This window comes from Triturus cristatus, chromosome 4_1 (assembly GCF_964204655.1).
Source record: "Triturus cristatus chromosome 4_1, aTriCri1.1, whole genome shotgun sequence".
NCBI lineage: Eukaryota > Metazoa > Chordata > Amphibia > Caudata > Salamandridae > Triturus > Triturus cristatus.
This window is the reverse complement of record NC_140585.1, coordinates 1,201,226,899-1,201,252,015: the sequence shown is the minus strand read 5'-3', so window position 1 is coordinate 1,201,252,015 and position 25,117 is coordinate 1,201,226,899. Positions and strand designations below refer to the sequence as shown.

Sequence of the window (25,117 nt, the reverse complement as noted above, 5' to 3'; positions counted from 1 at the left end):
CGGGCTTTCCGTGCCCCTTGGGGGAATCTGATTGATGTGGACGACCTGGTTTCTCGTTTGTTGCGTGGTTTTTCAATCTCACGTGCTGTGGTTCGACCTTCCTTTCCTCTTTGGGACCTCCCTTTGGTTTTGTGGTCATTGGTGGCTGCGCCTTTTGAGCCTTTGGAAGAGGTTGATTTGAAGTTTGTCACTTCTAAGGTTGTTTTTTTGGTGGCTATTACTTCTGCTCGTCGCCTGGGGGAGCTGGGGGCTCTGATGGCTCGGGAGCCTTTTCTTTCTTTTTCTGAGGATGGGGTTGTTCTTCGTTTGGATTCCTCTTTTGTTCCCAAGGTTTCCTCTCAATTTCATCGTTCTCAGGAGTTGGTCTTGCCTGCTCTGTGTTCTGCTCCGGTGGATGAGGACGACCTCCCCTGGTCCTTGCTGGATGTCTGCCGGGCCTTGAAGGTCTATGTGGATCGTACCTGTCCCTTTCGGCGTTCTGACTCCCTGTTTGTGTCCTTTGGGGTGGTCTCCAGGGGTTGCCGTGGTACCATTTCCTCCATTGGTCGTTGGTTGAAGCAAGTTATAATGTTGGCCTATTCCCTTGCGGGCTCTCCTCCTCCGGCTGGGGTTCAGGGGCGTTCTACGCGGGGGGTGGCTGCTTCCTGGGCGGAGGTTCGTGGTGTGTCTCTTTCTGAGATTTGTCGGGCCGCTACTTGGGCCTCTGCTAATACCTTTGTTCGGCATTACCGGATTCAGAATGTTCTGGGGGATGATGCGAACTTTGGTTTGGGGGTCCTTCGGGCTGTGTGCTCCTGATTTCCTCTTTTGTGTCTTTGCAACTGTGCTGTTTCTAATAAATTGCTGGGTTTGCTATTGCTCTGTGTCCTGGTGGTTTGTTGGGAGATGATGGCCGGTTGCTGCTTGGGTATTCTCACTTGTTAGTATGAAGTGGACGAGGACAGGAGGGACCTGGGGGTAATGTCCTATTACTTACCGGTAATCTTCATTACTCCGGGTCCCGTTGTCCTCGTCCCCTTCATACCATCCCACCCGGGCTTTCCGGCCCTCATCTGGGGCTTGGTGGTTCAGGAGGCATGCTGGGTACTGTACCCTTATGTACTCCCAGTGAGGAGGGGGGAGGGGTGTACCAGCATTCCTGCTTTTCTTTTTTCTGTCGTGAGATAGATTATCTCACTTGTTAGTATGAAGGGGACGAGGACAACGGGACCCGGAGCAATGAAGATTACCGGTAAGTAATAGGACATTACTACTACTTGAAGTAAGGAAGCACACCCCCATCACACTGAAGCAACCAAGCAACGCCCCCTTCCCCACATGCAGGTTTTTCTTTTTTCCAAGGCGGTGGCCTAGTGATCAAAGAAATTATTTACTCAAGCACCACACCTCCTGGCATGCGCCAGTAGGTTTCTTCACAGCTTCAGCTGCCAAACTGGGATTATAGATTAGTTGTAAATGTATTCCCATAGTTTTCAGTTAGAACGAAATAAACGATCAAGTGACATCCCAAATGCAATAGTTGCTCGATGCAGCACTGGGCTACTTCTAGCACTGATTGAAATGATCGATGCTAAATTAATGTTTAGTAAAACACAGCGCTGCACCATCAAGCCGCGTGACGCATAAGCAGCCGACTGCTGGTTTTACATCATGCACAGCTAATCCATATAGAGAGGACACATCTAGTCACGAAAATGTACATCTTTTTAATAAGCAACTGGCAGTCCAAATAGAAGGCAGAAGCATAAAAGGGAATGAATAGCTACTCACTAAAGGCTTGAAGATCACGCCACTTACAATGTGCACGAGAGCCTGTGTAAATGGTTTCCTGGTGTGAAAACGTCAAAATGCTGTTTAAAACTACTTCTGAAGTCAACCCGAAGCACCAGGTGTGCTCCTCGAAGCAGCTAATCAGCAAGTCGTGGGAGACATTTGAAGCAAGTCGCCACCTAGTGTAACTTGCTCGAAGTCCCTTTAATAGTGACATCTGCAAGCAAGATTAATCCGCCTATGTTTTAACGGTGCGTCTTTGCAGACAATTGTTGGTAACATTTTATTAACCAAAATAAAAAAAATTAACAAGCATCGCGGCACCAACGCTTTACTTTTAATGTTAAAAGTAAAGCGCGGGTGCCGCGATTATATCAAAAGTAAAGAAATAGAAAAAAAAATCTATTTCTTTACTTTTGCTATAATCGCAGCACCCGCGCTTTACTTTTAATGTTAAATGTAAAGCGCGGTTGCCGTGATTATAGCAAAAGTAAAGAAATAGATGTTTTTTCTATTTCTTTACTTTTGGTATAATCGCCGCACCCGCGCTTTACTTATAACATTAAAAGTAAAGCGCGGGTGCCTCGATTATACCAAAAGTAAAGAAAACACGCTACAAGACATGCTTTAGTAGGTGACTTTTCAAATGCGTGAATGCAAGCTTGTCGCCAGCCAGCAGCACTTTGTAAACTCACCTACTAAAGTCTCTCCGAGCAGCGCATGCGCGCTGACTCAGCGAGACCTAAACAACGTCACTGGCGCGATGCAGCAAAATGCAAAAGTGAAACTGATATATATAACACCTAATTCACCGCCATGAGCAAAAGAAACGCCTTGCGCGTGCACATCTCCTGTCCGGGCAGGCACGGAGAGAGGGAGGGAACAAACATGCCTCCCTTGCAATCAGAAGCCTGTATTCTGGATGCGCACCAATTAAAAGCATGGGTGGTGCTTCCATCCCGCTTCCAAAACAAAATCGACGACGATAGTCTCGCAAGCGAGCAGCGCATGCGCTGCGTCGCTAGGCGAGACCTAAAAATCGGCCTTCACTCTTCAACTGCACTACTCCATGGAACTCAAAGCCTAAAACAAGGTTACTGGGCAATTCAGTGAACTTGCAGCATTATCTGGCTTAGGTGGTTTTAGGTACAAATGCAATAACTGCAATAGAGATGATCCAGTTGCTTTTAGGTTCCAGAGGCCCGCAAAACTGGCCAAACAAAGGTAGGGTGTTAGTGGGATTGTTCTGTAGTGCTTATACCCACTCGTGTCTACCTATACTCACAGATTTAAAACTCCCCAAGGGCTGTGAAACTATGCAGGAGTATTTTTGGATTATGTGTTAGATATACTGGATGAGTGCTTCAAATCTCGATACCAAAAAGAACAAGCATTTGCAATGCAATAGGTCTTGCAGTTGTGAGAGTTTGAGCTATTGGCATTGTAAATGGCAATGCTTTTTATTTACGGGTTGGTTTTTAAAACATAAATAAAAGGCATTGTTATTTATAATGCCAATAGCTTAAACTCTCGCAAATGTGAGACCTATTGCATTGCAAATGCTTGTTAAATATTGGTTTAACAATGTCAACTAGAAACAAGGGTAGCAAACGCTTTTTCCCTCTTCTATCACTCCACTATCCTTCTCAATCCAATTAACTGACTAACATATACACCACTCAAATTATTTTCATATTTTCACTATACTAATTCACCAGCAATCCTTTATGGATTTCGAAGAAGTGTGCCACTCGCCGAAAAGCGCTTTGATGCTTCGTCAGGGGTAGTAAGCGCTATATAAATGTTACAATCAAATACCTATTGCAGTGCAGATGCTTGTTGCTACTGGTAAATAAGTCTGCCTTCCGTGTTCAAATTCGGCAGGTCAAATCTGCTTGAATTCACTGGGGGGAGAGCGGGTCCGGTATTACTCACGCATGCGGAGTTTGGAGCAGTAAGCAAAAACATCCGCATATTATTCCACATTAAAGACAAAAAACGCGGAAGAGGTGCTATTTATCACAGTCAATAAGTTTCAAACCTAGGAAGTTGTTTTTTTGGGGGTGGGATAAATACAAACAAGTGCGTGAGGAGTAAACAGTTCCAACTAACGTGCATACATCTGTCCTCGCGTTGTTGAATTAATAAAGCTAGTGGCTGAAGAGAGCAGGGTCTGTTGGAAACTATGTTCCCAATCGGCTTTAACTTTACACATAGTTCTTGTTGTCTCACCTCCAAATTCGCTGACCCCACCCCTATTCCACTCATCATAGTTCCCATACAATGTTAAGCGCGTCACCCTATGAATGAAACAAATGTATAAAGCACCATAGCAGCCCGAAGACGTCCTGGTGCTAGAACGGAAGGCCCGGAACGCAGGCTTGAAAACACAAGGAGGCAGGACCAGTGCTGGGTGAAAAGCCAAGACTAACTTTTTTACTTTATTTACAATAGCATGAAAACCCCGCGAAAATGACAGTACAGGAGAGGGAAAGAAACCTACAGAAAACAACGTAGATTTCTTCTGTTAGTATTCAAATAAATAGCGCCTTTCCAGAGTGACACTGGCCCATGCCGCAGTGCCTACACTTGTCGGGTGACTGGCCGTTTAAGTATGACACTGGGAATGTACAGGAAGTGCTTAACAACTGGTTTTCTTGGAGCTATTTTTGGCGCTCCTCTTTGCTATGCTATTATGTTCCTGGAACAGACTGAGCACACACGATCTTTGTATGTTCAATACTCTCGTTACGAGAGTCCCAAAACATTATTTTTATCAGCACAGGACACCCATGCCAAGCACTGACATCACTGCACCAAGCTTCCAAGGGTTGCAAAACCACAGTGAAGGAAGGAGGGGGTGGGGGAGGGAGATTCCAGCAGGTGGAATGTTTAGTTCTAAATATAAAGAGAACTTTTCAACCATTTGGTATTAAATTGGTCCCGCTCTGTTTTACCCAGGCACTCCACACCAGTGCTTAGCTAGTAATTATTCAGAAAAAGTAAATGAAAAGTTGGGTATTAGCACACAAAAAAAGGACGCACAAACATTTGTGCACATGCCCCCTCCCTCCCCCCCTTATTTCCGGCAGCTGGTAAATTGGATTCCAAAGACACACTCCGTGTTGGAGGCTGAAATTTGCCCCAAGGTATTCTGTGCCCGAATGTACACCTAAAGAATGAATACATGTAATGATCTCTGAAGGGTAGAGGGCCGACTGGGTGGGCCTTGACAGGATTTGCAGGTCACAGCTGATGTCAGCAGCGAACACCGTCGTGCAGTACATATATAACATTGTTTTTTTCACATATTAGTCCGAGGACTATAAAAGTGGGAGAAAAGTGCAAGTACAGTGTAACATTTTAATTTGTTGGTGGCTGTACTCAGTGCCTTCCAATGAACTGCTTGCTGTCACGTTCTCCGATTTTCATGGAGACTGCGTGGGCTTTGCTGGGCTGTGCAATGTAACAAAAGGGGGCATGCATTAAACAAACCTGCACAGTCTCTCCTGCCTTTCACATCGCTCATCCCTGGCCTGTGCAAGTCACGAGGGCAAAAGATCCCTCACGGCCACTGTATTCATCCAGACTCCCCTTCACCTGCCTAGTCAAGGCACAATCACTCTTGCCTCTATGTTGCCCCAGTGGAGCAACATGCATAACGCATTAGTCATCGTCTGTGACGGGCCTTAATAAAAATCACTTGTAAACAAAATATGTCTGTACGTTAAGGCCTGGAAAGCATATACGTGTTTTGCGACTATATGGAACAAGAACACAGCGTGAAAGAAGGGGTCAGATTCGCGACAAACTCAATATAGACGCAAATCACATACGTCAAATTCGGATAACTAATAAAGTTGTGGTCTGGAAGTAAGATATATGATAACGTTTCGGTAGCCATAGGTGACTGTGATGCTTAGGTGAACAAAAGGAAGTGGGCAGTTGGTACGGAAGACTAGCTTTCAGTGCCACAAGGGTCCCTTCTTCAAAGGTTATTAGCGCTCAGCTTGAGGCTTATGTCTTTCCGACAGCTGACAAGCTAACTTCTATCACCTCACGAACAACAAGCGTCTATCACTTCTGAACTTCTTTTGTTGGTCAATGAAACAGAACATTTCTCGAGCCAGTGGAAAATTTTACCCTGGAGGAACTAGCCCCAAAGTGGGGTGCGGGGTTAGAGAAAACTGGCAAAAATGCATCATTGGCGGGTCGCCAAATTGGGGCATTTGAGGGATTATCCCTAAGGCGCCTAGAGAGAGAGAGAGAGGACGGCAGGTGTCCGCCAAAGGGCTCCTTCTGTCTTTGCTGAAAAAAAGCCATCAGTGAGTGACTAAAGCACCACGGAAGGAAAGCACAAGAGCAGCCACCTTTCTTACAGACGGAACACGGCTATAATAAACTTTCGATGGGAATAAACAAAAGGCCACCATCACTGCCTGCATTCTGCCGGCCGACATCTATCTAATGCCAAAAAAAACACGGGCCTACTTGGTGTTCCTGCTCATAGGACTGCTTCGCCGAAAATATTTACTTAGTAGGTCAGACAGACATGTGCAAGATCAAATATCCCAAAACCAAGCATTTGTTTGTATGCAACATGTTATGTTACCTGTGTGTCCTTTCTGAAAACTGTGGTAACTTCAATGAAATCATGTAACTTTACTGTATGTTTGGCAACTTTACATGCGTTTCTCGATACATTTGTAAACCCTGTTTTGTATTTGTATTGTTAGTTAAAAAGGGGGCTCTGTTAGTCTCAGCAGGAGCAGGGAATTACACTGGGTCCTGGTCCTCTCACCCCAGCACCACTTACCTGTGAGCGCAGGTAGCGATTGAGGCACTCTTCGCACACTGCCTTCTTGCAGCAGGGTAGAGGCTTCAGCTGCCGGTCCTCCAGGCAGACCCGGCAGCAGGCGAGCACCAGCCATCCCAGCCCCTGCTCCGGGTATAGGGGACTCCCCGACTCCAGCAGACCAGGGAAGAAGGGGTCGGCGGGGGACAGCGGCGGCAGCGGGTCTTGGCCATCCTGGCGCCCAGGGAGGTAATTTTCCACACAGTAAACGCTGCACAGCACCAGTCTTTTGGGCTCAGCAGGCGGCAGCTGCTCCTCTGCAGGGTGGTAATCGGTAGTCTCCGGCGATGGGGGGGCAGGGTCTGGGGCACCCGGCTGCGTGGCCCCTTCAGACTCACCCTACTCCCCACTGCCCTTCCTCCAGTGCTTCTGCCGTCTCCACTGCTGCTTATTGTGGTGCCTCCGCCGACGCTCGGACCCCAACTCCCCGCTGCCCTGCTCCTCTTCACCCTGTGTCTCAGAGGAGGGGATCTCTGTCGCTCCTTCCTCCTCTCCACCCGGCTCTGCTCCACCAGCCTCCTCCCCCTGGGGCGCCTCACCGCCAGTGCCCACCATCCTCAGAGTCGGTTCAGAGTTCTCCATGGCCGGGGGCCTCCTCGGCCTCCCCACATGCAGTCACCGCCACGCTTCTGGGTGCCAAAGTAACAGTCTCCGGCTCCGCTGGAAGCTGAGAAAGCGTCAAGGCTGCATTTATAAATCAGCCTCCGTGATTACAGCGGTCTCACGCGCCGAGCTCGCAAAACAATTATTTGCACCTTTCTTTCACCGCAGTGGAGCACTCTCGAGCACATCAGCCCTCGCGAGCATTGACAAATTGCGGCTGTTAATTTACCACGCGCGCTTCAAAATGTCTAAAACGCATCATAGCGAGAAACGCGCGTCAGACAATTTCTTGTCTTTATGGGGCCATGTGTTTGAAACACACGGCCCCATAAAGATAAAAAAGCTTTCGCGACGCACAGAAGGCAGACGAGCCCGTCCAAATGGGACGGCTCAAAAAGCTGAGCAAAAACGTCACCAACAGCTCTTTTCCAATGGATGGCCACCGTTTAGCATAAACGGTGACGCCAGCCAATGGAAAAGAGGGGCGGGGCTTAATGCCCTTTACAGAAATACCCTAAATCATTCAATCTCGCCAGCGAGACTGCGCATGTGCGCAGCCTACATCAGGCGAGACCTAAAAAACAGTGGTGTCCCAGCTGAGAATGTGAAAAGTGGAACAGCCAAATAATCAACTCTTAACAAAAATATGATTGTATAATAAATGTGAATCACTGAATGCCCTGAGTGAAATTATCCAGATAGCTTCAGGCGAAAAACTCTATTGAAGTAGTCTGATACCCAAAAACGAAACAAGCCAAGTTCTTGTCAAACGGTCATGTCTGTAGTATAATTCCCCTAAACAACAAAAATAAATTAGTCAGTCAAAGTACCAATCAATCTTTGTAATGGGCTCAGCACTGTCAAAATGGTACATGGACATCACCTAAAATCCATACACAAAAGAATGACAATACACATTTGCAAACAGTGCTGAATGCTGCTGCATGGAGGTTGGAATCTTGTGTATTAACATGATGGCACCGAAATGTCTTTAAAATAGATCCCAACCCTATATAACAGAAATAAACTTGTGCAAAGTCAGCAAGGCATAAAGATACCTGGAGTTCACTGTGTGAGCTAAGGTGGTCGCATTCTTCTGTTTATGTTGGGAGAGACAGACACAGAGAAAGGAAATGCAAGAGAGCCATCCCACAAGTGATCAAGAGTGAGAGATTGAGGCTGTTGGTGTGTGTTTACATATGTAGAGCTAGAAAAATGGCTTCTGAAATGTACTCACTTGTTATTTCTTCGTCTTTGTTTAGGACTTTGGGGTCTGGTGAACAATGCTGGGATTGCAACACCAATAGCGCCCAATGAGTGGCTGACTAAACAGGATTTCCAGCGGGTGCTGGATGTGAACTTGCTGGGGTTGATCGATGTGACACTGAGTTTGACGCCGCTGGTGAGGAAGGCACACGGCAGGATCATCAATGTCTCCAGCATCGTCGGGAGGATCCCCATCAGTGGTGGCGGCTACTCCATATCCAAATTCGGAGTAGAGGCCTTTTCAGACAGCTTGAGGTCTGGAACCTGAATGCAGTCTTAAACTGACTAGGATTACAGTGTTAGTTCCATCAGCCAAATTGGTTGCAGAGGGAATATATTATGGCCCACTGAATAAGGGCATGATAGCATTTCCATATTACTATGATAGTGGATAAAATTTGAAGAATGAGAGGTCCAATCAGGATCTAAGAAAGATGATGAGAATTTGAGGAGCTGGCATTCAGAGCTTAAAGGGCACAAGGGATGGATATATAATTGGTTTATTGAGGGAGGTAGGGAGAGCTAGATGTTGGGTAGACTAAACTGTGAAACTCAGTTGCTGAGGTCTCGAGAGCAAGTCTGGCTGTGAAATAGAAAAGGTTTACCCACCAAAAAATAATGCTGAAACTTTTTGTGTATTTCAGGCGGGAGCTGAATCCCTTTGGAGTGAAGGTTGTCATGATAGAGCCAGGCTTCTTCAAGACAGCAGTCACCGACTGTCAAATTCTTCAGAATAACGTCACCCAGGCCTGGGAGAAGGCCTCATCTGAGGTTAAGATGAGCTATGGGCAGCAGTACTTTGATGATGGTGAGTTTTTTTTTTTTTAACAACAAATTTTATTAGGGTTTTCGTTGGAAAGTTGGGCGATAGCCCTACAGTGACCTGAAGGAGAAAAAGGATTATCATCACGAAAATACCAAACATGCAGGTGGTACAACTGAGACAGTTCTCGATCTCAAGACATGAATACATAGCATATTGGCATAGGGATCCATTAACAGACCATGCGGGAAAGGCCAATCAAGTGGCATTCGGGAATTTGGGGCACCACTCAAGAGTCTGCCGGTGCCAGGGGGGAAGCTCGATTCCTCGATATGACGCCCATCGAGTCCATATTTTCCGATGTTTTGCAGGGCATCCACGAGCTAGAAATACTGCCATCTCGGCCCCCATACATCTATCAAGTTCGGTCTTCTATTTGCCCAGGGTTGGGGGAGATGTTGCTTTCCATAATTGTGCGATGTCCCTTTTGGCGATAGTGAGAGCCAAAAACAGTACATGCTGCTTGTACTTATTACCCCCAATGCCGTCTGTGCTGTGTAAGAGGAAGAGTCGCAGGTCAAGCAGGAGCTTCCACGAACGCACCTCACTAAGGCAAGACCGAATTCTACGCCAAAAGGGTTGCAACGCTGTGCAATTCCAGACTGTGTGCAAGAATGTCCCATCCTCCCGGTCACACTGCATACATGTAGGGGACCGGATAACACCCATCCGCCAGAGTCTGGTCTGTGTATAATAAGCCCGGTGCAGGTATTTAAACTGTATCAGGCGGTATCGTGTGGAAACCACCGCGTTCCGCGGGCTAGCGATAGCTTTGGCCCAGTCGTTGTCCTTCAGGTCTGGAATGTCGACATGCCACGCCAACTGCGTCTTGTCAAGTGTTGTCCGTGTGTGAGTCGTCAGTGTCTGGTATATTTGCCTAATCTTGTGGAGGCCAAGGTCGCCCATTAGTAGGCGGCCTTCCAAAGGGTGGAATTCTGTAAGGGTCTCGAGCGTGAGGATTAGAGGAGTGAATGCATGAAGAAGTTGGAGAAATTTATAGAATTGCGATTTATGTAGGTCAAATCCCGCCTGTGGTTGCTGAAAGGATTTCAGTGTAGTACCCCGCATCACATCACCCAAGGTCGAGATCCCCACTAGATCCCATCCCCGGAACCCCTTCAGGGCAGCCACAGGGCGGAGGTATGTACCCTGCCATAGTGGGGTCATCTTGGTAAGCTTCCCGTTCCAACCCATCTGTCGAACTTTAGCACGCCACAGCTGTATCACGAATTTACCGGCAGGAGGCATGAAATCTAGATGTGTGGCACTGTAGAGGAGGTGAAGAAGAGGAGCCCGTTCAATCGCCACATGCTCGATCGCGTATGCCGGGTCTGTGGGAGAGTTATACCACCATTCATTTACCACGAGTATATGGGATGCCACATAGTAAGAGTAAATGTCCGCTGCTGCTATCCTCCCACAGTATGTGGATTGCACACATGTGCGGAGAACGACCCTCACTGCGCCACCGTTCCAGAGGAATTTGTTTTGTATGGCGTCAACATGTGCGAACCAAGAGCGTAGAACAGGATAAGGGAAGTTTTTAAGGCAATACAAAATCCGAGGTAGCGACACCATCTTAAAGATGGCCGAGCACCCATATATGATCAGGGCCAGACTGGGGAACCAAAACCGCCCCTGGTAAAGTACTCGGCCGGCCCCCCCCGGGGCTTGGGGGTGCCGCCGAGCTCTTTGCCAGGGTCGGTTTTCGGCCGTTTTTGTTACAGGGCCGTTTTTGCAGCATAGCTGCAAAATCGGCCCTGTAACAAAAACAACTGCCAGTCCGGCCCTGTATATGATGGTGAGATTTTAAACAAATATTGGGACATCACAGGTGGAGAAAAGGAGCTTGGATGTCTGGGAGGCTCCCTCAGCACCGAGATACTTTTGGGGCATCATTTAGTCTGTTTCCTTTGACGATGAGCTTGGGCAATGTGACGACTTTAAATAAAGTCAATCTGGGTCTTTTTGGGGGGGTCATTAGAGTAAAAAGAGACTCGGCCAAAGCCAAGGATCGCGTCTTTACACATCAATCAGCCATCACCTCTACATTTGCTAAATTCATTGTTTCCCGTCACCATGTAGTGCAGGGAGCATTACTAAATAAGACTGCAATCTGTAGAGGCTGTGACAAAGTGTTCATTCTCTATTAATCATTTCCCTTCAGAGTCAGAATATCTCACTCAATGTCTATCCTCAACAGCCTAGTAAAGCAAATGAAACATTTTCCATCTGAAAGTATTTGTCTCCTTAGCCTGCCTTGATGAGGAGATTCCTTTCACAGCCCTTTTCCTCTAGCAGCAAGCCACCATCATTTTGGGTAGTCCATATTCTATTGGACTGTCCCACTCTAAGACCTCAATCATTGCAGAACTGCCACAGTCTTTCGAAGGTAGATTCAATACAGCTCAATGTGGTACAATCTTACTTATGAAGGCTAATCTTACTTACAAAAAGGCAGTTTCACTTTTAAACTTTGGTGACTACAGGTGGACAGACCTTTAATTCCTTGTGTCATGTTACCCTGGGATTTTAGGTGTCGTGTGATATGGCACCCCACATTGGGGATCATGTTGTGTTACTCTGAAGTTTTAGAAGGTCACACCTGCTAGATTTGTTGAGCCCCAAACACAATTTGAGTCTATACTATATTCCCTTGGTGCACAGCTTGATGTATTTAAAATCTATTGTAATTTATGCTTAGTCATACCTGTATACCAAGTGACCTCAAAGCAGAGCTCTGATTGTCAGCATCTCTTCCCCGCAACCATTAAGTCTGCTTTCTCCATCCCAATTTATAGGCTCTTGTATTCTTTGTTCATGCATTATTGTCTATGGAGCTAGTGTGGGCTACTTTCCACTCGGGTCCTATATTAGTTACACCAGGATGAAGACAATATTCGTTCTTTTGTACCTTTCTGATTCTGCTAGCAAGGGACTTGCATAAGGTAAACCTGCAAGCGTATTTCTAGCTTCTAGTAGCAGAGAATGTAACAATCCTCCTTTGGAAATCGTTAACCTAACAACAGAAAGTCTGTTAGCACATACAAACGCTGCTAGCCTGTAGAAGAAATGAAGCTAAGAAAACTCATGTTAATAGAAGCGTGCATATAGTTCTTGAACACTCAAATTCTTACAGTGCACAATAACGATATTAACATGCACAGGCCTGTGATGCATGTAGAATTACCCAATATGCAGAAACTGTGCACTTATACGACACTTGGTTCCCCCAGGACAGTTTCTAGTAGGATTTTTGTTCTAAAAGTAAGTGATTATATGAAATCAAATAGGGAATATGAGCTTGATTTAGAGCTTGATGACAGGTTACTCCATCGAAAATGCAACAGAGTACCCTGTCCACCAAACGTAGGGTCTGCCCACCTCATATACAGACATGCAGACAATAAAATTTCCACCACCAAATTCCCAATTGGCTCTATTGATGAAAAGCTTCCTGTGATGGCCCGACACAGTAGAGGCCATCAGAGGAAGGGCTTCACCCCACCCACCCAGTTTATGGTGGAAAGTGTGATGTCCTTTTTTAGGTCTCACCTGGCGAACGCAGTGCGAAAGCGCTGTCGCCAGCGAGATCTATTGTTGCGGACTTGCCTCGGAAGTGGAACAGGAGATGGGCACGCGCAGGCTTTTTGCGGATTGGAGCTGGTGCACACGCACGTACAGCCACGCGGTGTGCACATCTCCTGTCCCCCTTCCGTCCTCGCAAGCCTCATGCAGCGTTACTTTCACTCCCCCCCACCCCCCCTCGGCTCCACGGAGACAGCTTTTCACATTGGTCTCTGTAATAAAAGCACGCGTCAATGGCTGCTGAAAGTGTCAAACGTAACAGGGGTCCATGACCGAGGCTATGTTAGCCTCCCGTTGCCCATCAACGCGAGCTGAAGTAACTGCTCCTCTCCGACAATCACAGCACACCTTGGCAGCATTCACAAGTACCCACAACACCCCTGATCAGCAGCAGCATCTCTGGGGTTCTTACCTCCGAGTCCTCTCCAAACCGCGCAAGAGCAGCTAGGAATTTAAACTCAGCTGCCATGTGTCCTCGCCTTGGGCGCCCTGTCGGTCCCCTCCCTGGGCCGTACGAGCTGCACAGCACCCATTCGAGTACAGCGAAGTATGCAGCCTCAGGCGCCGCCACTGGGCACGAGCTGCAGGCCACGCCGATGTGCACGCTCACGGTGCGCCTACAACGTGCGTATGGCGCTCCCCCACTTTCCCTTGTTCAATACTGTAGTTCGATAGCCTCGTCTCCTGAATCCGTGAAACACCTCTTTCCCCAAACGTTCCCTTCACTTTCCTTTCCCGTCAAGTCGTTCGCTGAATTTGTTGTTGCCACTGTGCTTAGAAGCATTTTTCATGCCATTAAGCGCTATGCCGATAAATACTTAAGTAAATAATTACTTTAGCAACCAAAGTGACAGAAAATGTATGACATTAACAACTAACACCGAAACTTGAAGTTGCATGCAGGAAATAAACCTCTGTATATATCTGTAACGCTGTTATTCTTTTGTCGAAGAAGGACATAGCTTGAGAAGTGCCGAGTCATAAACCCTTGCAACAACACGTGGCTGCTCTTGTGGAAAGGGGTTGCCAGCACCAGAATTGTAAGCAAGGTTCATCAGCAAGGAACGTTCAGGCAGTATGTGACAAAGGCAGCTGTTTTCTCTCTGTGGAATGCCACATGTCTCTTTAATGCCAAACGAATGAAAGGAGGGTTTTGTGCTCAAGAATGCAGGAAATGTCGCAGTTCTGCAGCGCGTAAAAAGACACTTAACCAGTTTTCACTCTTTCAAACTTGTGACGTTATTATTAAATACTACCAAGGGCTTGCCCTGGGCGTGCGAATTATCACTGACCAGTGGCAAAATAAATAATGAAAGATGTATGCCCTTACGTTATCTGCCTGGCCAGTGGCAGCCCTGCTTCCTGTAGCTTAAAAGCACTGTAATACTAGGCTATTATCTTCTGTTTTTGCTCACAGTTATCAAAACACATTATGATAACTGATTTTGTAAAGCACACTGCTCTTCAAATACAACATTTCAGCCGTATGTGCTACCCAACCACGGACGTGATGAACGAAACAGTTTTACAGTTGCAAAGTCTGTGATGTGCAAAGTTGGAAATATCTTTGCGATTTGCATAGCACACATCAGTGGGAGCAGTACAGTTTGTACATTAGCCACAGTACAAAGGTGAGGTAGGGTCGCAAAGCAGTCCTTGTGCAAGAAACAGCAAATGCTTTGAGACTCGACATTTGTTCATCTGGCCTCAAAAGTCCTAGGGCCTGTTGCATGAAGGATCCGGTGGCAAAGTGGATTTATGTACTAATCTGAAAAATTTACATTTAGTAGAATTTACAGAAATCCGGTGAATGAGGAAGGATTCCCTCTCTGAATCTTACTGAGTAGCTGTGAATGCAGTGCTGGAGGCCTACGAGGAACAGACAGCCATTGACAACATTCTGTAAAGGCAGACCCTGTCCCTTATAGGGACGGAGCTGCAATCAAAATATAAACAAGCGTTTGCAATGCAATAGGTCTCGCAGTTGTGCGAGTTTGAGCTATTGGCATTATAAATGACAATGCCTTTTATTTACGTGTTGGTTTTTAAAACATAAATAAAAGGCATTGTCATTTACCATGCCAATAGCTTAAACTCTCGGAAATGCGAGACCTATTGTCACAGCCTGGAAAAACCTGGAGGTGAGGGACAGAAAACAAAAATAATTACTCCACACCCTGATAGAAAACTCCCAGTGTTTGAGTCACTGTTTTTTTATTTCTCAAAAACAAACTCATACATTGGGAATTTATTTTGTAAGTACAATTTTTTTTAACAGTTTGATGGACAACCGACAAAAATCAACGGTGGCCCTCCATGAAACTTTTTGTACCTTGAAGGGAACCACTGTGATGACGGGTCCTTTCATCATACAGAGATGAACACGGGCTGAGGTTAGCTCTAAATTTGGGTTACGAGTGGCAGAAGTAATATCCTCACTGATCTAGACGGACTGTACTCCATCCGTCAACCTCTAAATCATCCCCTCTGTTTCTAAATCATCAGAAGACTCTTTCACTGGAGTTTTATTGTTTCTATATATGTCTTTAAGAAAAATAGTGAATGCTTTAAGTGCAAACACAGTTTAAGCCTTTTTACTGCATTAAATCAGATACCAGTTTTTCATTAATTACCATTAAGTTTTTGCTGAAGCAATGAAACATTGGCTGTATTAATGCTCCTGAACTTTTCTGTTTAATACTCCTGAATAAGGGCCTGATTTAGGCTCCGGTGAATGGAATGCCATCCGAAAGTGTGGCAGAGAACTTTGCTACCATGATGGACGGTAGTCGATCCTATATATAGAGATGTCTGTCAGCCCGGTGGTCCTCTCGGTAAGCTGAAAGGGACCCCGTCACATCGGTTCCCTTCATGGTTCAAAACGTTTGGTGGACGTTCACAATCAGATTTGACAGCAGCCCAACAAACTTTTAAGATTCTTTGTTTTACATGACCAAACTCTCATAGTGGGAGTTTTTTTTAACTGAAAAACAAAAAACGAATGACCCCCCACACCAGGGGAGTTTTTTCCCAGGGTGTTGGGGAGGAGCCAATATCTTGTTTTACTGTTCTTCAATACCAGGCTTTTCCTGAATAGACTGGGCGGTGTGAGGGCTTTACTTCAACTTCTCCTACTCTGTTGAACCATCAGAGGTAACTTTCTGTTGATGGAGCCAATGGGGGCTCACTTGAGGAATAGCTGACGGTGCTCCTGACTCTAATTAGGGTGGACGGAACATCATTTGGATGGCTAGGATACTCATTCGTGTTTGCAATGTAGTACCCTGTCCATCAAACTCTATATCACCCCCTTTGTGTCTAAGGGTAACTATACAGCATCGCATAAGGCAAGTAGTATGGGCTTCGGACCCTGCTCTACCAAAGCTCTTCCAATTAGAACTCAAATGGGTGAGGCACATAATAAAATCATTTTTTTACTTACTGGTAATCTTCCTTACCCTTAAGACTCCTCCTCATTACAGTAAAACGGACTGAGACTTCCCTGCCTCTGACAGGCACTACCAAATCCTTTATTTATTTCTACACAAAACCTGTAGTATCATACTGAAGGACCCTCCCTATTTCCACACTTCCTGTAAATACCAAGCAGATAATTGTGTAGGAAGGGACGGAGAGAACTTACTATAATGAGGAGGACTCCTAAGGGAATATTACCCATAAGTAAAAAATGTATTACCCCCACGCAGTCCACCTCATTATAGTGAAAATGGACTGACGATATACACAAGCAATAATCTGAACTGACACAATTATATGCTGTATCAAAAATATTTCCTTTATTTTATGGCTGTTTTCAGAACAGAAAAAACAAAATTGTCAGTAAACAAGTCGAGCTTATAATGGGAAAGAAAAGTATGAGAACTGACCCATGTTGCAGCCCAACACATTTCCTGAACCGAGAATCCCCCAGCCTCAGCTCACGACGCTGCCACAGCCCTAGTTGAGCATGCCATTACTTGTCCAGAAACCACCTTACCCATTGATTCATAAGCTTGGGAAATAGATTGCCTGACCCACTTGCTAACAGTAGGTATAGAAACCTTATTAGCAAAAGTAGTGGAGCCATAGGATTCAAAAAGGGATTGAGAAACTCTTAATCAAGGTATATTGAAAGGGCACTCCTGACATCCAAAGGAGAAGGAACATTATCTCTTATCTCAAAAACTGTCAAAAGAATCTCCAGAGAAGAATGAAAAATGGATTGGAGCTATGGTCTGAACTTTGGATCAGGTCGAAGAACCACACTATCTGGAAAAACTTTTAAATAGGGAAAATATGTCAAAAGGGAATTCAACTCCCCCAATCTCCTAGCAGACGTGATGTCAACAAGAAAAGCCACCTTTTTCGAAATCAGAGAGATGTAAGCAACTTCTAATGGTTCAAAAGAAGGCTTAACCAAGCCCTCCAAAACAGTGGAGAGATCTCAAGATGGAACCGAAGGGGATACCACCGGCTTGCAACGCCGGAAGCTCTTAAAAAGTTTCTGGACAAAGGGGAGAATAGGTTGCAAATTACCTTTCGATTCTCGACAAGATTTAATAGCAGCCCATGGAGATGATTAAGTGGAGGGAGTAAATCCTTTTGCAAAGCCATCATGGAGGAAATCCAATATTTTAAAGGGATTCCCTGATCCTGGATCCAACCCATAAACTACACACCCAGAAGAAAAATTATTTCAATCCTTGGCATACGCATGAAGAGTAGAGTCCTTTTTCAAGGCCTGAATATCTACAGCAACATCACTAGAACAGCTTAGGTTTTGCAATGCTTCCCTCTTCAATTTCCAAACCGTCAGATGGTGTTGATAAATGGGCTGCAGAATCAGAAACTGAGGAGGACTTGAACTGTAAGGAAGAGCCAATGAAGGAAGAAGGGCCAACTCCGACAGAGGCAGAAACCAAATTCGACATGGCCAAAACAAGGCAATCAGGATCACTGTTGCGGATTCCCTCTGAATCCTCAGAAGCAGCTTTCAGAGGAGAGGAAACAGAGGATGGTATACATTGTTTCCTTGGCACAAGGTATTGATAGTGCGCCCACCCCCTAATCCTCCGGGCAAACAGAATTGAGGGAGTCTCCGGAGAGTAATCTCCGGCGATACAAACAGGTCTAGCATTGGGTGACCAATTCTGTCTATCACCCACTAAAAAGCCTGTTGACTGAGATGGAAATTGATTGAGGAATGAATGTTCCAACTCAGACTGTCTGCCTGAAAATTGGTTACTTCTAAACCAACAAGGGGACACTGTTCCTAGAGCAGGGTGCAAAAAGTCACCCATGCGTCAGGGTGCAAAAAGTGAAAAAACATAGAGGAGAGGAAAAAGAAGACTTCCTAGGTGAAGAGGGCCCACACATGCAATGGAAGACCACTTATTTGTCCTCTGATGCCCTCACACACCCTTTTTCAAGAGGTGTCATGCTTCATCATCGGCCGTTTGCTCCTCGTAGGGCCGGCGCTGCAATTCCCTACGGGTCCCCCGAAGGGTCTCTTTTTCGGAGATCTTTTTGAGGACTGCCGGACGATGCAGGCGGGTGTGTGGGGTGTGGGTCAAATGAGGGTAGAGAGTGCGTGCCAAGTGAAAAAAGAGTTAATAAAGGGTAAATATGCAGCGAAAATTTAAATTGTATACCCTTAGCAGACAAAACTGCTAAATAAAATCTTGCCCTAGAGGCACTTTATGCCCGGGGGTCAAGAGTCATCGGTCAACATGTTTCGCGCCTGTGTCGCCATAGAGGTCGTTGGCGCTTCTTCAGGACCAGAGTGGTAAAATATGAAGTGCACGTGAAACAGATTGGATTAAAATACCCTCTAAAACAGTCAGGGCAGGGCAGTAACCTGTATACCCAAAGTGCGGCTACAGCTGCATGATGGAAACTGCTCCTGATCGCTACCCTCTAAAACAGTCAGGGCAGGGCAGTAACCTGTATACCCAAAGTGCGGCTACAGCTGCATGATGGAAACTGCTCCTGATCGCTACCCTCTAAAACAGTCAGGGCAGGGCAGTAACCTGTATACCCAAAGTGCGGCTACAGCTGCATGATGGAAACTGCTCCTGATCGCTACCCTCTAAAACAGCCAGGGCAGGGCAGTAACCTGTATACCCAAAGTGCGGCTACAGCTGCATGATGGAAACTGCTCCTGATCGCTACCTGTCATAAATCACCCATAGTCCAACTGTTACAAAAAAAAAAAAAAAAAAAAGTTGGTGAAGCAAGAAATGGTTGTGAGGTAAACAGTTTGATTACTCTGGACAAAACGCTGATGGGGAGCAGTTCGGCGCAAAAAATTAGTGGCCTGTAAACCGTCCTTCCTCAGCAGCACCTGGGATGTACATAGCCTTCAGAGAGTAAATAAATACAATTTAATTCAAGCTATTTTTCATGTTTCTCCGGAGATTGTTTTTGAGATTAGAGATAATTTTCCTTCTCTTTAAGAGAGTATAATTTGGCCTACAATGCCAATAATGCCAAGGTTTGAGACTTTTTTACCCTCCTCTCAGTTGATGTAAAATGTCACCACCTGATTGTCTGTTCCGATCAAGACAGCCTTTCCTAACAACGCAGGTGCAAAATGACAAAGGGCTCTCCCTATGACACCAGCTCCCTCCAATTGGACAAATGGTGGAACTCTGTATCCGGCCAGCTGCCCTGTGCCTCCTCGTTCTCCAAAACTGCCCCCAATCCCACTGACTGGCATTCATCATCAGAACTATGGGTAGCGGATCTATCATGTGAATGCCTTAATCTAAATTGGAAGGTAACAGCCACCACTGCAACTTCCAGGTTATCAGGGGTGACACTGGATCAACTGTTCGCAGTTGATTGTTTCTGGTGACAAGTGGCGGAAAACATGATGAAGCAAAGGTTTAAAATGGAGGCGTGAGCAGGGGACTACTGCCGTGCAATAAGCCATCAAAACCTGCACCCTCAACCAGTCCCTGGCCGATGCTGATGACTTTTGATACAGATGGGAGAAAGCCAAATAGAGAGAATTCTTCCTACCTTGAGAAAGAAACATTATTGCCAGATCCATGTCGAACACCGCTGCTATGAATTGCTTCTGTTGAGTTGGTGTCAGGCATGATTTCTCCTTGTTCAAAACGAATCCAGAGAACATCAGGGTTGTCCTTATTACTTTAAATTCCTGATGAGCCTTAGGAAGAGAAGAGGTCACAATTAGCCAATCATCAAGATATAGATATATATATGCATATCTTGTAAATGAAAATGGGCTACCACAGGTGCCAGTGCCTTTGTAAATATTTTCGGTGAAGATGCGAGACCCAAAGGAAGAACTTGGAATTCAAAATATTCGTTGTTCACTGCAAAATTAAGGTACCGCCGGCTTTCGCAATGCACTGGGATGTGAAAATAAGTGTCCTATAAATCTAGAGTCATTAAATAATCCCCTTCTGAAATCAAAGGGATTATCTGTTGAAGTGTTACCATCTTGAAGGGGATTTTGTGAAAGCATCTGTTGAGATTCATTAGATCCAAAAATGGGTGGAACTTGCCCCCTGGTTTCGGCACTAGGAACAGTATAGAGTAGAAACCCAACTATTGTTCTGCTGGAGCCACTAGAGTAAAGGCCCTTTCCTTTTTGAAATAGAGACCGAAGTCCGTCTATGAGTGCTGCTCTTCTTGCCACATCTTTCGGTATGGGGTGTTCCTGAAATGTGGCTCTGGAGGATGAGACAGAAACTGTAGCCTGTATCCTTGTAGAACAATGTCCAGAACCCACTTGTCCTTGACCAGTTGCTGCCATTGATCCAAAAAGTGGCTTATTCTTCCTCCCACTGTAATTGATTGATTGTCATTTACTGTGCTTCTGGGACTATTGTGACTGCAACAACTGGGGTCCGGATTTTCCTGCTGCAGTTCCCAGACCTCGCGCCCGACCTCGAAAGGGCGATTTACTAGAAAATGTCTGTACTCAACATTTCTGAACGAATCACGTCTTAACATTGAAAGACTGCAAGACCTTCTTCTCCTCTGCTGTTTTTTCTTTATCAATTGATCCAACTGCGAGGAAAACAGCTTGTCCCTGGTAAAAGGCAAACAAAGAACCAAAGATTTGTGGTCTTCCTCTAATTTCCATGACAGTAGCCACAATTGTCAATGACTTACAATTAAAGCCCAAGCCTTCGTCGCCCATAAAAAAAATTAAGGAGCATCTGACAGAAACTGGGTCAGTACCTCCATATTGGCTAAAATGACTGTTGAATCATTTTGATCTTTCGGCAATCATATAACAACTGAAAATCCTTGAGAAGTGTCTATGCTGCATATGCAGCATATGTCGCAGTATGACGGGCAAAATTGGAAGCTTCATAGGAGCTTTTTAGGGTGCTTCCACTTTTTATCCACCAGATCAGGCAAAGATGCCTCCTCAGACGCTAATGAAGCAGGGGTCACCATTCTTGCCAAAAAAGTATTCACCTTTGGGAATTGAGGAAACATTTCTTCAAATACACTTGAAGGATATCTCTTTGCCAGAAAGCGTGGAAAGCTAGTTTTATTGATCTCTTTCCTTTGTTTGAAATACTCGGATTCAATAACCTCATGTACTGACAAATCTTCGATCTCTGAAGTTTTGTATTGCGCAAAAAACTCCTCATTTTGCCCCTCCTTCTGGTCAATCCCCCAACATATCCCCGATTTGCTTCAGCATATTCTGGAAAGCAATGCTCTGCACATATCTCCCTCTCTGAGAGGAGTCTGACTCCTCCTGCTCCTCTTGCAGGCATTTTACTCATTTTGCTGGGGGCTGCGCCAAAGCTGAGGCTACTGCCTCCTCAATGAAAGCTTCTAACTAAGTCCTTGAAACTGAGCTCATACTCTTCTCTTCTGCCATGGCTGCTCCCGACGTGCCTGGCGAGCTGCTCCCCCATCATTACAAGAGTCGTGCTGAGCAACAACTTCCAATTTATGGCAGAACCTAGCAACTTGTTCTTGCCTCACAAGACCAGAACGAGAGCTAATTTCTCTGTGCATGCCACTATCCTGCGCCCCACCTCTCCCCCCCAGGGCACCATAAGGTAGTGAGACAGGATTCACACTGAATCCGTTCCTCAGCTCAGCAGAACATGCATGTGACTACCCCGCCCCACCTATAGCACCTGAGCGGGGCCACATGCACTGCTGCAGCACAGTCCGGAGGCCACTAGAAACTATAAGTCTTGACATTGCTCCTTACCGCTTTCAATGTCTTGGGATGCTGACCTATTATTCCGATTCATGGCTGTAGATGGACGTGTTGGTCTTCTGACGCTGTAGCGTCTCAGCCGACAGAAGGCAAAACAGGAAGTGCGGGAAGAGGGTGGGTCCATAAGTGGGATGCTACACGTTTTGCGTAGAAATAAAGAAACAATTTAGTAGTGTGTATGAGGCAGGGAAGCCTCAGTCTGTTTTTACTATAACGAGGAGGACTGCATGGGGGTAGTGCCTCCACACGACATAAACAATAAATATTAGATTTATCTTTGGAAGGAGCGCAGAAGACATCTTGAGTATGTATCTCAAGATACTTTTCAGATAGCACTGGTGATGAACGACTTCTTTCTGTAATTTAAACTTACTTTTTTTTTGTATCTTTGCCATGACTGAGGTCCTTGCTGTGATGATTAAACCAAATCATAAAAAATAAAATAAATAAATAAAAATTTGAAAAATAAACGGCCTGGTGTCTTGTCTGAGGGCCACCACCTCTCCTTCTACATTGTGTCCTACTGTCTGTTAATTTGAATCTCAAGCCCCCTCTCCCTTTAATAGGCCTCTGTAGAAACTGAGCAATGTCCAGATAGGCTGTCGGCTCCAAGAGGCCTATAGTGCTAGGACGGCATCAGTCACGCCACTTTTGGCCAAACGCTGCGAAAATAAAATTCAATTGAATGTAGAATTTTGAGTATCCGTTTTAGTATATAAGTGTATTCTGATCACATTCTTTACTTCTTCCTGTCCAGTTTACAAGAAGATAAATACAACAACAGCGATCTCCAGCGCCAACCTGTCTCTGGTGACTGATTGCATGGAGCACGGTCTCACAGCGCTACACCCACGCACACGCTATTCTGCTGGCTGGGACTCCAAGCTCATCTATCTTCCTTTGTCCTACATGCCATCTGTAGTGACAGACGCTCTGATGACACTCTATGCTCCGAAACCACCAAGGGGAAGCTGAGTTTGCCGAATACATGTGGATTGCCTTGACACATAAGTGCAACCTTTGATATAGCCAAAAAAGGCACTGTAAAACAGAAATATCCTCTTTGTATAGGCACTTAATATTGGAGGTTTGTCTGCAATTAAGAACTTCTAGTTGTGAAGATGTTGTAACTGACGCATTTAGAGATTCCATCAAGAGCCTTTAAATTAGTCCTTAAAATATTTCAAATTGAAAATAGTATAATGTTCTAAAATTATATCCACTATGTTTTAGAAAAGAAAAACAAAAAAAGGACATCATACATATTAAAAACATTAAATACAGATTCTTAATTCTAAACCATTGAATGTTTGAAAATTCGACTACGTCCCTTCAAAAACTTCTAGGGCCCAATTTAGAGTTTGGTAGAAGGGGTGCTTCATTGCAACGTGACCGAATACCCTGTCTGCCAAATTCATGGTCTGTCTGCCCAATTTTGAGTCTGATGGAACACCAGGTTTACTGTCCTTCAATGGCCAGAGAGAATGCTTGACATTTTGGGAAAGCCATTCAACCACTCACCATATTAAGAGTGGGCAGTTAAGTGACTTTTTCTTTTACTGACAGTCACTGTTAGGAATATTGGTGGTGAGGGACAGTAAACATTAAAGAAATTGCCCCCACATCATGGAAAAAAACTCCCACGGTGTTGGGTCCATAATTCTTTACTTTTTTAAGAACAAACTCCCAGTCTGGGAGTTTTTTTTTTTAAAAGTAAATTCGTAAAAATCTGGTGCAATGACGAACGCACCCCAAACTTTTATATGGGTATGTATGGACCCTCATTACCACGGTTCATACAAACCAGGGAGTTCACCGCAGGGCCAGCTGTGAACTCTAAATGTAGTAGGCAAAGAAAAAGCCTGGTGGGGAATAGAAATATCCTCTGCCACCATGACTGCCTTTTCTCCACTCCCCAAATGCTAAAATAATCCCTTAGTACACTTGCTTTCAACACTGTACTCAGAATTTATACCTGTGCTTTGGGATGTTTGAACTTAGAATAAATACTGGGTGAAATTAATCGCAGCACAATCAAATAAAATGGCAATTGGCACTAGTCTTGATGCTGTCCTGTGTATGGTTAAAAAAAGTCTACATTTAGAGATTGTTTCTGAAAGATGCTGCTAAATACCCTGTTGAAAGGATTGTGATATTTCATCCACAAAGCCTATTTGTCATGACTCTTCCTCCTGAAGTTTTAATAAAAAAAATACAAAACTGATGAGATTTGCACTGTTTTCAAAATATCTTAATCCCACTCACAAAAGAAATACTGCAATTTTGCACTTCCCTACTTGTGCCAAATAGCTCCACCTCCAGTTAAAGCCAGGAACTGGCCAATATTCCAAGTCATCTTGTTCATCTGTATGTGGGAGGCCAGGATATCTTGGAATGGTTTGTGAGCTTTGTGGTCACTTGTAAGGGGTAGGCCTCAAATGAGGAATCTAAGGCAGCTGCATTAACGGGGAGCTTGCCTTTGGAAAGATAGCCATCAGTGTAAGGATGCCTTTGGCAGACCAGGTGGTCTACAAGTGGATGAAGGAAGCTCTGATTAGATGGTCTGGAATAAAGTCAGCTAAGTACTTCCAGAGGTTCCAGGACTGCAAGAGAGTGGGTAGTATTTGGTTTGAAACATAAACTCATGATGTTTTACAGAATTAGAATGAGTGGGTGAGAGGGATGGAGTTCAAGGATTTTTATTCCTTGAACCAGTTGATGGTGACAGAGGGACTCAAGGAGGAGTGCTCTGGTCCATTTGGCAATATCTGCTGGGGCAAGATAAACTTACAATATATTTGACAAATGGTTAGTCAAAAGGGTTTACAAGGGTTAGAACAGCATGGTTCTAAGTCACTCTACAGACTGGTTCCAAACCTGACGGTAAGGGCCAGGGTACTTGTGAAGGGGCACAGCATTATGCCACTAGGTACCCTGAGGTTGTAACTCTGAGAAGCATGACTGCATAGTGGTAGCAATACCTCTC

The 25,117-nt window shown here is 45.2% G+C and overlaps 1 protein-coding gene across 1 annotated transcript in view; it reads left to right on the top strand.

Moving 5' to 3' along the window:
• The window catches only part of LOC146856383 (retinol dehydrogenase 16-like), a 128,312-nt gene extending 103,957 nt beyond the window's left edge, over positions 1–24,355 (top strand). Inside the window, exons 3-5 of the mRNA XM_085654499.1 lie at positions 8,491–8,749; positions 9,139–9,302; positions 22,889–24,355. Of these exons, the coding sequence (XP_085510625.1) occupies positions 8,491–8,749; positions 9,139–9,302; positions 22,889–23,106 (641 nt within the window). The 3' untranslated portion in view covers positions 23,107–24,355. The remainder of the gene's footprint in view (positions 1–8,490; positions 8,750–9,138; positions 9,303–22,888) is intronic.
• Positions 24,356–25,117: the final 762 nt, after the last annotated feature.